Genomic DNA, 14,649 nt, shown 5'->3' with positions numbered 1-14,649 from the left:
AGGAGGAAGAGGAAGTGCTCAAGCAAGTGCCTTTGGGGCATTTGTCATGTGGAGTAATGAGAGATACAGTAGGTGGCGGTAATGCCCCTTGATGTTGTTGCCAACCGCCAATAAATCAAACAAAGAAGAAGAAGATTGATTTTTTCTTTTTATTTGTATAAAAATCTGCAAAAGAGCTGCACATCACCAGCAGGGGGCATCACTGGTCTCTTACGGTCACTCGTCTGTTATACGCCACAGATCATCTCATTTTCTGTCAATTTGAATTCTTCTGAAATTATATTTCCCCTTTTCAAAAATAATAGACAATAATTAGTTTCTGCACATTTACAAACTGACATAATGATAATTTAATTTCCATCGGTTTTCAGTATCAATAAAGAAGCAAATACTGACGAACGCAGGATACAGAGACAGGAAGTGGACGAATCTCAGAAATGTAATGTTTTTGTGTCTCTTCGTCCATCATGTCACTAAACTATGGATTCCACTGAGACGCAGACAGAACACAGTAGTTCACATTAGAAAAGACATTAGACAGACGGACGAGCCACTGTGGGAATCTGTCTCGACAGCAGCTGACGTTGTTTGGTTTCATGGTGCTCCCTGTTAGCGTGCCGTTGAGCAGCACACAGTATGCAGAGGTTGAGTTCCAGTGTATCTACAACACTCAGTGTCTACATGGTGAGTCAGTGTTTAAATTAACTTAATGGAAACACAGGAAGCCATGTTCCGTTTCCACTTAACTTACAGCTTCAGCTTGCAGGTTGCTGCCCTCTAGCGGGCAGGAGCGTGCAGTGCAGCTCCCAGACCCAGGTACTCCAGGTTCTCGGCCGCCGGGAGGAATGCACCATCAGCGGTGAAAGAAGAGGGGTTATCCTGCGGCAGGAAGTCGGCCTGGTAGTCCGGGTTGTCAAGGCTGCTCCAAGCAGCCAGGGAGATCGGCTTCTGGGCGGCGTTCAGGTATTCTGGTTCCTCTGGAACTCGGCTGAAGATCTTCAGATCATCCTGCGAATCAGGAAGTGAGGAGGCGCCCAAGCCCAAACTCAGATCCTCGTAGTTTGGATTCAACGCCTCAGACAGTCGGCTGCTGCAGCTGGTTCCACTCACGCTCTGGTTCATGTACTCTGGAGAAGAAACACATGTTACACGTGTGATCAGACAAAATAATTGATCCTTTATTCAAGTGTTAAAGAAAGAAACGTTTTCATTTACTCAGCAAACATCAATGTTACATAGATTTTGTCTCAATATTGGAATATGAAGTTTTTTTATTTCCTGTAAAGTTGTTGTTTTCATGATCGATTGTGTTCGTACCGTGAACAGTGAAGTCGTCTTTATCCAGCGAGTTGTGAGTCGGATCAGTGATGTAACGCAGAGTGACGCTGTTCTCTCTGATTGGTCGACCGTTCTGACATAAACACAGACAGTGTTAATGTGTGTGTACAGACGTACAGACATACAGATATATGTGTGTGTGTGTGTGTGTGTGTACAGACATACAGATATATATATGTGTGTGTGTGTGTGTGTGTACAGACATACAGATATATATATGTGTGTGTGTGTGTGTGTGCAGACATACAGATATATGTGTGTGTGTGTGTGTGTGTGTACAGACATACAGATATATATATGTGTGTGTGTGTGTGTGTGTACAGACATACAGATATATATATGTGTGTGTGTGTTTACCGTGGTGTTACAGCGCTGGCTGTCGTGGTTTCCCAGTCCCTTACTGGGCAGCAGGTACTGGTCAGCGTCGACGTCGTCGTCGTCCGAACTCAAGAGACGAGAAAAAAACCTGCTGTCGGTCGGACTGGGCCGGTCGCCCTGGCAACCAGTCACAGCAGGTTAGTTTAATTTGATTCTGAATGATAGTTAGTTAGTTAGTTAGTTAGTTAGTAAGCTAGTAAGCTAGTTAGCTAGTTAGTTAGTTAGTTAGTTAGTTAGTTAGTTAGTTAGTTAGTTAGTTAGTTAGTTAGTTAGTTCTTTCGTTCGTTAGTTATTTATTTATGTAGTTAGTTAGTTAGTAGGTTAGTTAGTAGGTTAGTTAGTTAGTTAGTTAGTTAGTTAGTTAGTTAGTTAGTTAGTTAGTTAGTTAGTTAGTTAGCTAGTTACCTAGTTAGTTAGTTAGTTCTTTCGTTCGTTAGTTATTTAGTTATTTATTTGTATCTCTTTCTTGAACATTTTGAGATGAAAGATTAGTTTTAATATTTATAATAATTAAAATGTAATATATTTCATTATAAGTTATTCTCTGAAAATCTGAGAATAATTCAGAATGAAAATGATCAGCCTGATATTTATTAGTGTGTGATTTGATCTGAATACAAATCTGGTGAATTCAAAATGCTGGTTGATGTGTGAGATATAGTGACTGATAGAAAGGATTTAAGAACAATAAAACAAAATATCTTCAATTGTACTAAACCAGTATGTTCCATAACGAAAGTCCACACACACACACACACACACACACACACACACACACACACACACACACACACACACACACACATGTTCACCTGTAACACCAGGTATCTGGATGGATCTCTTGCCATTTTAGAAAACTCCAGCGTCAGCTCCCTGAACCGCGGGCGACTCGACGGCTCGATCATCCAACCTGACGACAGAGCAAACGTGAATCTTCCATCGACTCGAGTCCTCTGACCTGAGGTCTGGTGATACAGTGACCTGATCCAGACACATTCTCTCACATTTGACCATGACCGTGTAGACGTCGATGGTGCAGATGGGAGGCTGAGGCAGCCGCTCTCCTCTCTCCAGCACTGAGGCGATATCGCGTGCTGGGATTCCGTCGTAGGGTTTGTGGCCGAAGGTCATCAGCTCCCACACCGTCACACCTGCAGAGCACAGAACCTGTTCAACCTGACATTTCATTATGGCTCAGTTGTGTGATCAGCTGCTGTTTAAACGTCTGGACGCAGGTTGGACTCACCGTAGCTCCACACGTCACTCTGATGTGTGTACGTCCACTGGAGGATCGACTCCAATGCCATCCACTTAATCGGAACCTACAGGGGGTGTGTTACAGGGTGGGGCTAAAGGTCACAGGTCACAGAGTGTGATGAACAGGTCACATGAAGAGATGAAGCCCACACACACCTTTCCTCCATCAGCATGGTACTCCTTCTCATCAGCCCTCAGTAACTTGGCCAGGCCGAAGTCAGTGATTTTTACGTGGTTAGGACTTTTCAGCAGAACGTTCCTCGCCGCCAGGTCTCGATGCACCAGGTGACGATCCTCCAGGTAGTTCATCCCCTGTGTACACACACACACACACACACACACACACACACACACACACACACAAGGATCAGTCCTCTATATACTGTTTCATCAAGACTCACATTAGATCAATATTGACCAAATCTACTCAGGGTTAGGGAAACAAAGAGGCTCGTTAGATTTCATGTTCACATACAAGAGTGAGAAATTTCAAATCTTAATTGTACTGCCCATAAATCCCAGTGTGTCTCACAGATGTTAACAAGTAGCAACTCGTTAACATCTTAGTGATCAGTGATGAAGCTCAGTCCCATGTGAGGATCCTCTCCCAGGACACACACAGATGCTGATGGAACTGAACACATCAACACAACAACACAACAACACAACAACACAACAGGATTCACTACAGACCCTAACCCTGAGAAACATGATGCCTCTGGCTGCTAGGTCTCACCAGAGACAGAAAAACAAACCCTTCATCACACTGGAGATTTAATTAGCTTACATATGGAGCTAACCCCATCCCCCCCCCCCCCCCCCCCCAGGCTTAAGTCAAAAGTGTGGGAAAATGGGCAAACTTCAGTTAACCCCCCCCCCACGACCTTGGAGTGTGAATCTTCCCAGCATTTGAACAAATGAGACTCAAGACAGAGAACCGAGTCTCAACACACACTAATGGGCCCAGCAGGTTTACAGAGCTCATGTCTCTGGTCTGTGGGATCACATGCTCTCACCTTGGCGATCTGGACGCACCAGTTCAGCAGCCAGCGGGCCCCCACCTGGTCCTGGTGGTGTCGGACGTAGTCCAGCAAGCAGCCGTACGGCATCAGCTGTGTGACCAGCTGTACCGACGACGTCAGACAGATTCCCAGCAGACGACACACGTGAGGGTGATCCACACTCGCCATGACATACGCCTCCTACACACAGACACACACACACACCTCAGTGTTGGAAACTCATCTATAATCAGTGAAGGATGTCCTGAAAGTGACAGCTGGAGAAGAGAGCTCAGACATCTGGAGATTTCTCAAATCTTCTTTTCAGAAATGAATTCTCTGAACTGAGTCTAAAGCAGCTTCATGTGTTTGTTCCATAGTTTCATTGATATGGTAGATTTGGTTTTACATTGTTTTTCAGGGACTTAAGAATTTAGTCTGACAAACAAACATCCTGTCATCGTCACCTACGTGGGCGGAGTCTACTTGTACTTGACTCTGATTGGTTTGTAGATGGCGTATAGAATCAGCACCTTTAGGCCCAGTACTCCACATTACTCCAGTAGAACAACTTCGTCTGATAATGTGATTTGTTTTCTGCCTGGAAACAAAATATTAAAATGCAAAATAGTAGGGGAGAGCGGGGTAATGTGAGACCCCCTCTATCTAGGCAACGGAACACATTTGTGGTCATGTGACCATTATGTTTCAAGCCCCTCCCATTCCCCCCCTGGCCATGAAGGAGAAGTTGCAGCTGGTTCTGTGGAAAGTAGTTTTTTATACCAAAATGTGTTTCTTGCTTTGAACTTAATCAACTGTTGTGTCAAAACAATCCGGTAGAAAAAATGATATCATAAATGTTGGTGAACTTCCAACATATAAAACCATGTGATCGATGCTAGCTGAAGATTAGCCTGAAATGCTAAGAGATGTTGTTTTTTCTAAAACGGTGGCTGTGAAGCACACCATAAAGCACAAGTTAAGTTTAGTCTTAAACATATGTTAGTGTAATATTACATTATATATGTTTTATTTTTAATGTCAGAAACATTGTAGAAAAGCCATCATGCACCAGGAAGACGACCTGGGGCCAAACAGCCCTCACAGAGATGGAGAGTGCAGCCGCTGAGGTCATGAAGGAAAGAAGTCCTTAAGAAAAGATGGAAGGGATAGAAATATTGATAAGACAACCCTGAAAAGATTCATAAAGCAAAAAGAGAAAGGGAAAGTAAAATCAGTAGCCTGGAGTGCAGTAGCTGAGGTAAAGAGAATATTCGCAGATGAGATGAAGGAGGAGCCAAACACTGGAAACAACTAGCTGACCAGTTCCATGGCCTTGCTCCAGTTAAGTGCTGTGAACTGGGATTTGAATACGCAGAGAAAAACAAAATCCCTGTCCCTGCCAATTGGACAGAGAAACAATGTGCCGGTAAGCTAGAGATCACATGAATCATAATAATCATAAATGTGCTTAATTGACCAATCCCACTGATTATGTCACTAGTCCGATATTAGTGGTTGTCAATCTAGCTGTGAGGATTTTAACTATTACAACATGTGTTGTTATGGTAGTTTTAAAGTGGAAAAAGTAAGTATCCCACTTTACACCTAAGCTGGGGTAAAGTGGGACACAAGACCACTTTTTAAAAACAATCATATTTTCACTGCCCTTTGTCCTGAAGACATTCTGATCATTTCCATTGATAGGAAACATCCTGAATTAATGGGAAATGTGTAAATTTTGCTGATATATAATTTTAGCTCGCCTAGAGGGGAGCAAATGTAAAAAATGTCCCACATTACCCCGCTCCCCCCTACACCAGTTATTTTGAACACAGATTTTGAGAGCATGGCTCATCAGGAGGGACAAGAAGAGGAAAACAAAGAGAAACAGCAGAAGAAGAAGTGAAGCGCAGGAGGAGGAGTCTCACGTCCAGGATTTCTTGGTTGGCTTTAGGTGATGTTGCTTCTCTCAGAACTTTGATGGCAACTGGGATCTTCACGTTCTCTCCCTCAGGAATCCACAGACCCTAAAACACAGAATTTTATTTTATCCATGTTGAGTGCAGCCGACATATGGTCACGTGACCGTGTGGTTGAGTCCCATGTGGTCACCTTGAACACAGTGCCAAAGGCCCCGGAGCCGAGGACCCGAATCTTTTTGAACTCCGTCTCCTTCAGGATTCTCAGCAGCGCCTGGTTCGGAGCTTCACCACTCGGAGTCAACGGCTCAACCAGCTGAACCAGTCAATCATGATGACATCACAGGAGGGAGGGATGGAGGAATAAACCAATAGATGGACAAAAGGACAGATTACATAAAAAAATTAATTTAATAAATAAACGTGAAATAAATAGAGATAAAAACAAATAGAGTCTTAAAGTAGATAAACAACCTGTTTAGCCAGCCTCTCACCTCTCTCTCCTGCAGGAGGCGCCGCAGAGTCCTCTTCCTCCTGATTCGTTGTCGTCGTAGCAACACAAAGATGACCAATGGCACTATAACAGCGACAAAGAGTCCTCCCACTACTCCCACCGCCAACATGGAGTGACCAGCAGCACTGTAAGGACACACACACACACACACTTGACGGTAGATGTGTATTTACCTCTATATTCTATACATCCTTAATATCATGATATTTGTTCCTCACCTTCAAGGCCCTTAATAATATGGCACCATTATACCTCAAAGAGATGTTAGTTCCTTATCACCACTAAAACCTTGAGCTCCCAGAATTCAGGCTGTCGTCCCTAAAGTCTCTAAAGCAGAGGAGGAGGAGCCAGAGCTTCAGCATCCAGCTCCTCTCCTGTGGAATCATCTCAGCTTCAGGTGTGGAGGCAGACTCCATCTGTACGTTAAGAGTAAACCTTCCTCTACGATAAAGCTTCTAGTCAGAGCCGGTCCAGGCTCGTCTTAGACCTGATCTCAGTTCTGCTGCTATAGGTCTAGAAGGTCGGGTCACATGACACACAGAGCTTCTCTTTTCAGCTTCTCCTTCCTCTTCTCCATCCTTATCTCATCAAAGAAATTAATATCTCATCAATACATGTTACTGACTTCACTTCTTCCCCTTGAGTCCCTTTGCCTCATCGTCCACAGATCCTCATCTGGATTATGATGGTGGATCCTGATCGTGGACTATGATCACAACAAGACTCCTTGATATATAATATTTCTCCTCAGATACTCGGCCATTACTGACAAAAATCCATCAGCTCATTCACCTTCAGTTCTTTATTATTATTCTAATAAAAGCTGTTAATACTCTGATCTTTCTGATGTTCGCCAATCTCTACAATTTCAAGAACTCCATATCCTTCAAATGAGCTGAGCATCTATATTATAATTTTGGTTATAGTTATTAATTTACTTGTTAATCAGAGTTCCAAATTTGTAGTCAGTACTTTTATGAGAATTAATCAATACATTGGCAAGTCCTTTGAAGGGTGGTGCCACGAGGTAACTTTAATTAAAGTTATTATGTAATACTCATATTTTTAATATTAATTTTCATTTTGATAACCAAATGTATTGAATGCTGAAAGGCACACCATTTTATGGTATCACTTTAATGCATTATTGTACAACAACTGATTTGTTACAGTGTGTGAACTTGAACTGGTCCCATTGATCCAGATTTACTGTTGTCATCGAAACCAGGACATAATGTCATTTGATCTAACCCTAACCCTAACCCTATCGACCCATGATGAACTCCGTCTCACCCTGTACACCCAGACAGACCCGGTCCCGAACACCTGTGGACACAGACACACAAACGTCAGTCTCTTCAAGTGTAGGGTTAGGGTTAGGGTTGGGGTTAGGTTTAGGGTTAGGGTTAAACCCCTAACAAGCGGCTCACCCCTCGGTGCAGTTCTGGTCACAGGCCTGACACTGGCCCATGTCGTCGGCGTATTTCCAGACCAGCGTGTCTCGGTCCCCTTGGACGCCACGGGGGCATCGTGTCACGCAGTGAGGGCCGTCCTGGGCATGGGCGCACTGGGAACACTGGTCGGGACCCTGTAGGTGGAAAAATTTGCTCTATGTCTGATTTTGTGTTTTAAATATAAAGTTATCAAATTTCTAATGAAGATAACTTTTAAGATCTAACTTGAAACATTTGTCATCTTTTAATTTGTATTATTCTTACATCAGATTTTTCTATAATTCTGTTTTTTGGTTTTTCCTTTTACTCAGTTTTACTCAATAATTTTGTCCCTTTTATTTCTGATTCTGAAACTCCTCCCCGCTCTCCTTTAATAGATTATAATTTGTTAGTTAGTTCCTCATCTTTTAAGATGTTATTCTATCTTCATCAGTGTTGTCCTGCACACATTTATCAGGTGTATTATCTTTGTGATTGTATGTTATAGTAAATGGTTTGTATTTATAGAGCTATTTGCTCGTCTTGATGACAGTCAAACTGTGAGCAGAGCTTTTTCAGTAGAGAGCAGGTACTGACCGGTCCGTGACAGGCTGGAGTCCCGGGTGTCAGCAGACACTCTGGATGACACTGGACACAGCTGCCGTTCACCTCCACCTCTCTGGGTTCACTGAGGACAAACAGACATGTTGAATGTTAATGCTCCGATCTGCCCCCTAGTGCACAACCTTTAATCCTTCGGTGAATATTTCATTTTTGTGACATTTAAGAACAAAATCATCAACACAATCCCCTGTGTTCTATCTATTATAAATTATATTTACATGATATTTTCGAAATCTGTACTTTTAATCAAAGTAACATTTCATTCTTTGTGTTTGTCAGAAGAGTCAAAAGTGACTTTTTATCCAGTTTGAAGTCACATTTTTACACTTTCTTATATCTTGGTGTTTTTTTTACTCATACTACTTAATATCTGAAGCAGTTGAAGGATTTTAGTCGTCGTCGTCTGGATCTGAAGTTTTCAGAGAAACAAGCTGAGCAGACATTAGCAGCTGCTCGACTCTCAGCCAATCAGAGTCGAGTCGGAGAACCACTGAGTTTAACAGGAAGCTGTTGTTTGCTTTGGAGGAGGAGACGTCTGAGGAGGATTCAGAGAAAAACCTCCTGAGCCATCAACACTGGAGGAATCTAACCAGGAGAAGACTTCAACTCCCATCATCCCATACAGTCAACGAACTCTGTCTGTAGTTATTGTTCTGAGAGAGAGCCCCCTGGTGGCAGAATGCTACGTGTGAGTATAATAATGGTCCTGATCTGCTGCGGTATACAGACATGCTGTTGATGTGCTGTTGAGCCTGGTTCTCACCCCTGCAGCAGGTTACAAAAGGCCACACAGCGCCGCTTGCGGTCAAAATGTCGACAGGAGACGCACATGGTTGGACCTGGACCCCAGCAGCCATCTGTACACTCATCATCACAGGTTCGATTCTGTTTTTCTTTGAGAGAGGGAGAAAACTTATTCCTCATCTTTCACTCGACATAGAGGTGAACTCGAAACACATTCAGAAACTCACCACAGACACCGGGGGCAGAATTGTTCCGCATCTTGATGGACTGGTCACTGGATCTGAAGAGGCGGGTCCACTGTTCGAGTCGATTGTAGCAGAGCTGGACATTGTCTTTGAAGATCACGTTCCCATCGCTCACCTCCTTCAGGGAGCGCAGCCCCAGCCAGCGGAGGTGCTTCGCTTTCACCACGACCAAACTGTGCTGCCTAGACAAAAGATTTCAGTTTGAGGTCCAACACGCTGGGTTGGCTTCTCTGATTAGTAACATATGACACATGTGTGTCATACATGATGTTTCATGATTATCTGATCTCAGGGCAGTAAATATATAAAGAACTAAAAGGACCCAGGATTGAGCCTTGAGGAATTCCATTAGTGAAGTGTGAAAGATTTTTCAACAGAGGAACCGTTCTTGGTTTCTCTGAGGAAATGAGCTTGAATAGACACAGATGATCGGTTCAGAAACACATTATAATAGACTGAGAGAACACAGTTGATTTGTTTGCACTTGCATGTTAAGATAAAAAGAAAATCCAACATTGAAAACATCTAAATATCAAGACTATCGAACATTTACTGAGACTCACAAGCGCTTCGTTCTCCCTCTGATGATCTCCAGGTTCTCGAACACAGACAGAGACGTCAGGTTCTCCGGCCACGACTGGATCAGCAGATAACCTGGAGGACACACAGAGAGCAGAGGGTGGATTAGAAGCACTAAATGATTTACCTTTAATTCTGAAGTCTGCAACTATTTTAATGCTCAGATGATTCCACAGGTTATTCTTGGGGATTGGGCAGATTAGGCTGCTGGCTGCTATGTGCTGTGAGAGACTTGTTTCAACACAGACTAATGTGGAGCTAAATAAAGTTTAGCACAGCACTGCATGTGACAAAAAGTGACCTTTGACCTACCAGTGATTTCCTTCACTGTCCTGAAGTACTCCAGCTTCACAGGATCCATGGGCGGGATTTTATAATGAGCATCTCTGGAAGAGCCAATTACAACAACTTTCAAATACTGACATCAACGCTGTTTTTTAACATGAACGTTTGGTTTCGGACCAAACGCTGACGCCAAGTTGCTGCTGAATTTATTTAATCTATAATATGAACAGTGATAGAAAGTAATAATTCAGAACTGGACCCGGTGAAGGAGGTTTCGAGGAGCGAGACATCTCCATTGATTTTGGTGCAGTTCCTGAAGGATTCGATGTTTGAGGCGTTCACAGCCAGGGTGTCGGTCAGAGAGCCGACCCCGACTCCGTCACAGGCTGGAGGACGAAACAAGACAAGGTTTTATCAAATATATTTTTTATCTAATATCATATCTATTCATGTAAATATTCAAGTCTTTCTCTCTCTCTCTTTAGGTCACTCTACCTTTGGGACAGGGCCCGCCACACTTCTTGCAGCGTTGGACTCCGTCCTCCTCAACCTCGTACATTCCAGCGCTGCAGGTTCGAACACACGACCCGTCTGTCACCACGTAGTTATCTGCTCTCACACAAAACCATTCACTTCAGCCTCTGAGACGTTTACCTCTCAGCTGACAGAAAGTCTGAAACCAGCCGGGACACTACAGCGGAATCAGGTCCTGATCAGTCAATAAGAAGCTGATTAATTGATTGATAAGTGATTCATTGTTTACTTACAGCAGCGTCAGTTTACAACAATACTTTTTATTTCATTCACTGAAGGATCAATTGCTTGTTCATCCACTAATCATGGGTGATATGAACCTGCTTAGCGTTTAATGTGTGAAATACAAATTTAAAAGCAACAAATCTAAACCAGAAGAATTCCGGATTTGTCTAAGAGGCAGAAGTCATGAGACCAGATTATAATATTCAGGCCTGATCAATCAAAACAAATAAATCGGAGGTTTTGGGAAATTCAGCGTCGTCCGAGACATGAAAGACTTTATTCAACATCAAGACTTAAAATCAGAATCAGTTCTGTCTGACGACTTGTAATGTCTGCCGCCTCCAGCAGGTGCAACTGATGGTAGTAAGATGAATGTTAGAGTTCGTACGTGGGCAGGACATGATGCAGATCGCCCCGAAGGTGAACTTGGCGTTGGGGTTGTTGTCCACCTGGTGGGTTGTGATGTTGTAGATTGTCGGGGGGGGACATCTGTTTTTACACGTCCCGTCATCATTAAAGTTCCTGCAGGCCTGGAGGGGCGACAGGGGGCGCTGTCATTAGGTTGTGTTACATCTCATTAGAAAACAGTTTGTCTCTATACTTGTTATCGTCACCATCATTCAAACCAGAGCAGCTGAATCACTGACCAGGCAGTCGGTGGCGTGGGGCCCGGTGCAGCCGGCCGCACACTGCTCGTTGCAGCAGTCCATGGGTTTCGGACCTCGACACCTGCTGCTGCACTGTTTGGCACATTGCAGCTTTGTGACTGGAAACAGATTATAAACATTCATATATTATAAATCCTTCTTTATTCCTTATTAAATCATGAATTTATTATAGAATAAATGATTCATGTATAATATAATAAATATACTTTATTTATCATTCACTCGTTTAACATTATAGAATTAAACATGTGAATAAAAAATAAAAGTTTTGTACAATTCTAGAAGAAGAAATAAAAAGTACATCTCTGGCAGTGATGTTGTCCTGTGGCCCAACACGAACCGTTCACACAACTCGGGTCACACTTATCACCTACAAACACACAAACACACACAGACACACATATCATCAGGATCAAACACAGCACAGATGTTAAACACAGATGTTGATCATACCAACATTGTCTGGAGAACGTGTCCATCTCGAAATGCATGCTGGGATTGGTGTCGTTGTCCAGGATGTCCCACCACTGGATAGTGTCAGTGTGACACAGCAAAGGATTGTGGGTCATCTTTACCCCCCCCCTCAGAATCTCTGTGAGGAGACAAAGAATTAATGAGGTCACTCTGAACCCCACTCACACTACACACAGACACACAAACGAAGATCGCAAAACACATCACACACAACACACAGACTTACAACACGCAACACATCACAGTTGTGTGTGTGGGTGTGTGTGTTGTGTGGGTGTTACCGGTCTGGTTGGTGAACAGCAGTTGTCTCAGTCTACCTGTGTAGTTCAGTGTGTGTCTGTTTGTTTGTCTGTGTGTGTTACCAGTCAGATTGCTGAGCAGCAGTTGTCTGAGTCCACTTGTGTATTCCTGTGTGTCAGACGACTGGTTCCTTTTGTAGTTGGACTTCACCGACAGAGAGAATTGACCCTCGTACAGGATCTGACCTCGGATCAGCCTCAGATTGACCAATGGGATCGTAGCAACCTCGTTCATGGCGATGAGAATGTACCCGCCCACTTCCTGGATGGACTAAAACCAAAGAGGAAAGAAAAACAAATAAAATCAGGTTTTAAATAAAATAACATTTTAACCAGCGACGATTGAAACATATGAAAGCTTTCATATGTTGGGTTAGGGTAATATAAGTGAGAGGAGTGCTTGTGGGTTATGTTCTGGATGTAGCACCTGGAGGAACGACAGGTCGTGATGATGCAGAGCGTACGTCACTTCCAGATTCTCCAGAACCACCGAACAGTTCGTATACATCCTCACGAGGTTCTCATAGTGATTCTCATGTGTCATCAACAACGTCAGCTGGTTACTTGTCCCCTGACACACTGACACAGAGAGAGAGAGAGAGAGAGAGAGACATATGGAGAAGGGGGGACGCAGGGAGAAATATTTATATATATAGAGAGACAGACAGACAGACAGACAGATATAGTGAGTGAGGGCGTGAACTCAGGGCGGTGTGGCCCAGGCGGTAGCGTGGTCGTTTTCCAACAAGAAGGTTGCCGGTTCAAACCCCACCCTTCCCCATCTGCATGCCGAAGTGTCCTTGGCAAGGTACTGTTAGTTTAGTCCAGTGTTTCCCAATCTCCGGGTCCAGGCCCCTCTAAAGTGTCATGAGAGGAATCTGAGGTCCGATCCAAGATGTGTGGGATCCTCTAGTTTATCAGAGAAACTTCCTCCTGCTACGAGTCTGACATCAGCTGACTGACAGCTCAGGCTGTTGTTACACGATAAAGATAAACTGGCACAGAGACGTGTGATGTCACAGCGGGACATTTGATCTGTTTGTTGAGAGATTGAAATGGAAATCGGAGACGTTCTTTATTGAGCTTTTTAAATTACACCAGCGAGCTTCTAAAAACCCAGCGTGGTGTCACACGCCCGGAGGACTCTCTCACCTGTCCGGCAGGTTTGTCTTCCACACCTGTTTCAGCAGCAAACATTCCACACTATCAGCAGAGGGTAAACAGTTCAGGAGATGCCATGAGGCAAAAGAAAGAAATGATATAACCCTTACCCCATAATAATACAAATAATCATAAAATAATCCTAATAACAAACAAATCAGCTGTTCTCTCCTTCTCTTTGATTGGTTGACGCCTCACTTTCGGGGGCAGTCCATTGGTCAGAGCCCAAAGGAGAGGGGTCCACATCTGGACAAACACACTCAAACAAAGACACACAAACAAACGCACACAAAGACAAACGCACACAAAGACACACACACACAAACACACACAAACAAACACACGCACACATACACACACTTGTTGAACTGTTTGTTCAGGGACAAGTCAGATCTCTGGATAATGACTAATATCTTATTGGAGGACATTTTTGACTGCTGTATAGAACAGTGCACATGAAAAGACTTTCTCTGTGGTTTGTCCACACACGTGTCAATGAGAGTCACATGGCTGCAGCTCAGAGAGATGAATCAGAGAAAGAATGACAGAGAACAAACATGAGGAAACTGGATCAGTCAAATCCTCTTTATCCATCAAGTCTGCTGAGTCAGCAGCAAGAGAAAGAAGAAAACAAGAACGAGAAGAGAAATGAAAGAAAAGCATGAAGAAAGGAACACAACAAAAACAGTAACATTCAATCAATCGGCACTCAATCACACACACTCATTAAAATCAGTCTCTAAATATAAACACATTTATAAATCAAAATCTATAAATTATTCTCGTAGAAAGGTTGGTTAGGGTTACCCAGGGTTGTTTATTAATCAAAGTCTTCATATCAGAATAGTGTTTCTTTTCGGTCCTTCACCTACAACACACACACTCACACTCACACACACACACACACACACACACACACACACACACACACACACACACACACAATCACACACACACACACACACACA

General features: G+C 43.3%; 1 protein-coding gene across 1 annotated transcript in view; it reads right to left on the bottom strand.

Moving 5' to 3' along the window:
- Positions 1-135: 135 nt before the first annotated feature.
- LOC133932660 (melanoma receptor tyrosine-protein kinase-like) overlaps positions 136-14,649 on the bottom strand; it is a 23,162-nt gene continuing 8,648 nt past the window's right edge. Inside the window, exons 2-27 of the mRNA XM_062379436.1 lie at positions 12,948-13,099; positions 12,584-12,791; positions 12,205-12,339; positions 12,049-12,117; positions 11,727-11,845; positions 11,468-11,609; positions 10,816-10,929; positions 10,580-10,706; positions 10,348-10,421; positions 10,020-10,110; positions 9,439-9,638; positions 9,231-9,360; positions 8,441-8,531; positions 7,841-7,998; positions 7,704-7,736; positions 6,391-6,535; positions 6,090-6,212; positions 5,906-6,004; positions 3,990-4,175; positions 3,130-3,285; positions 2,963-3,038; positions 2,721-2,867; positions 2,529-2,626; positions 1,696-1,833; positions 1,318-1,411; positions 136-1,127 (exon numbers count right to left, since the gene is read on the bottom strand). Of these exons, the coding sequence (XP_062235420.1) occupies positions 778-1,127; positions 1,318-1,411; positions 1,696-1,833; positions 2,529-2,626; positions 2,721-2,867; positions 2,963-3,038; positions 3,130-3,285; positions 3,990-4,175; positions 5,906-6,004; positions 6,090-6,212; positions 6,391-6,535; positions 7,704-7,736; positions 7,841-7,998; positions 8,441-8,531; positions 9,231-9,360; positions 9,439-9,638; positions 10,020-10,110; positions 10,348-10,421; positions 10,580-10,706; positions 10,816-10,929; positions 11,468-11,609; positions 11,727-11,845; positions 12,049-12,117; positions 12,205-12,339; positions 12,584-12,791; positions 12,948-13,099 (3,455 nt within the window). The 3' untranslated portion in view covers positions 136-777. The remainder of the gene's footprint in view (positions 1,128-1,317; positions 1,412-1,695; positions 1,834-2,528; positions 2,627-2,720; positions 2,868-2,962; positions 3,039-3,129; positions 3,286-3,989; positions 4,176-5,905; positions 6,005-6,089; positions 6,213-6,390; positions 6,536-7,703; positions 7,737-7,840; positions 7,999-8,440; positions 8,532-9,230; positions 9,361-9,438; positions 9,639-10,019; positions 10,111-10,347; positions 10,422-10,579; positions 10,707-10,815; positions 10,930-11,467; positions 11,610-11,726; positions 11,846-12,048; positions 12,118-12,204; positions 12,340-12,583; positions 12,792-12,947; positions 13,100-14,649) is intronic.

Source organism: Platichthys flesus, chromosome 21, assembly GCF_949316205.1.
Source record: "Platichthys flesus chromosome 21, fPlaFle2.1, whole genome shotgun sequence".
NCBI classification, from domain to species: domain Eukaryota; kingdom Metazoa; phylum Chordata; class Actinopteri; order Pleuronectiformes; family Pleuronectidae; genus Platichthys; species Platichthys flesus.
Note: the sequence above shows the minus strand (reverse complement) of the source record. Positions and strands in the feature narration are given on the sequence as shown.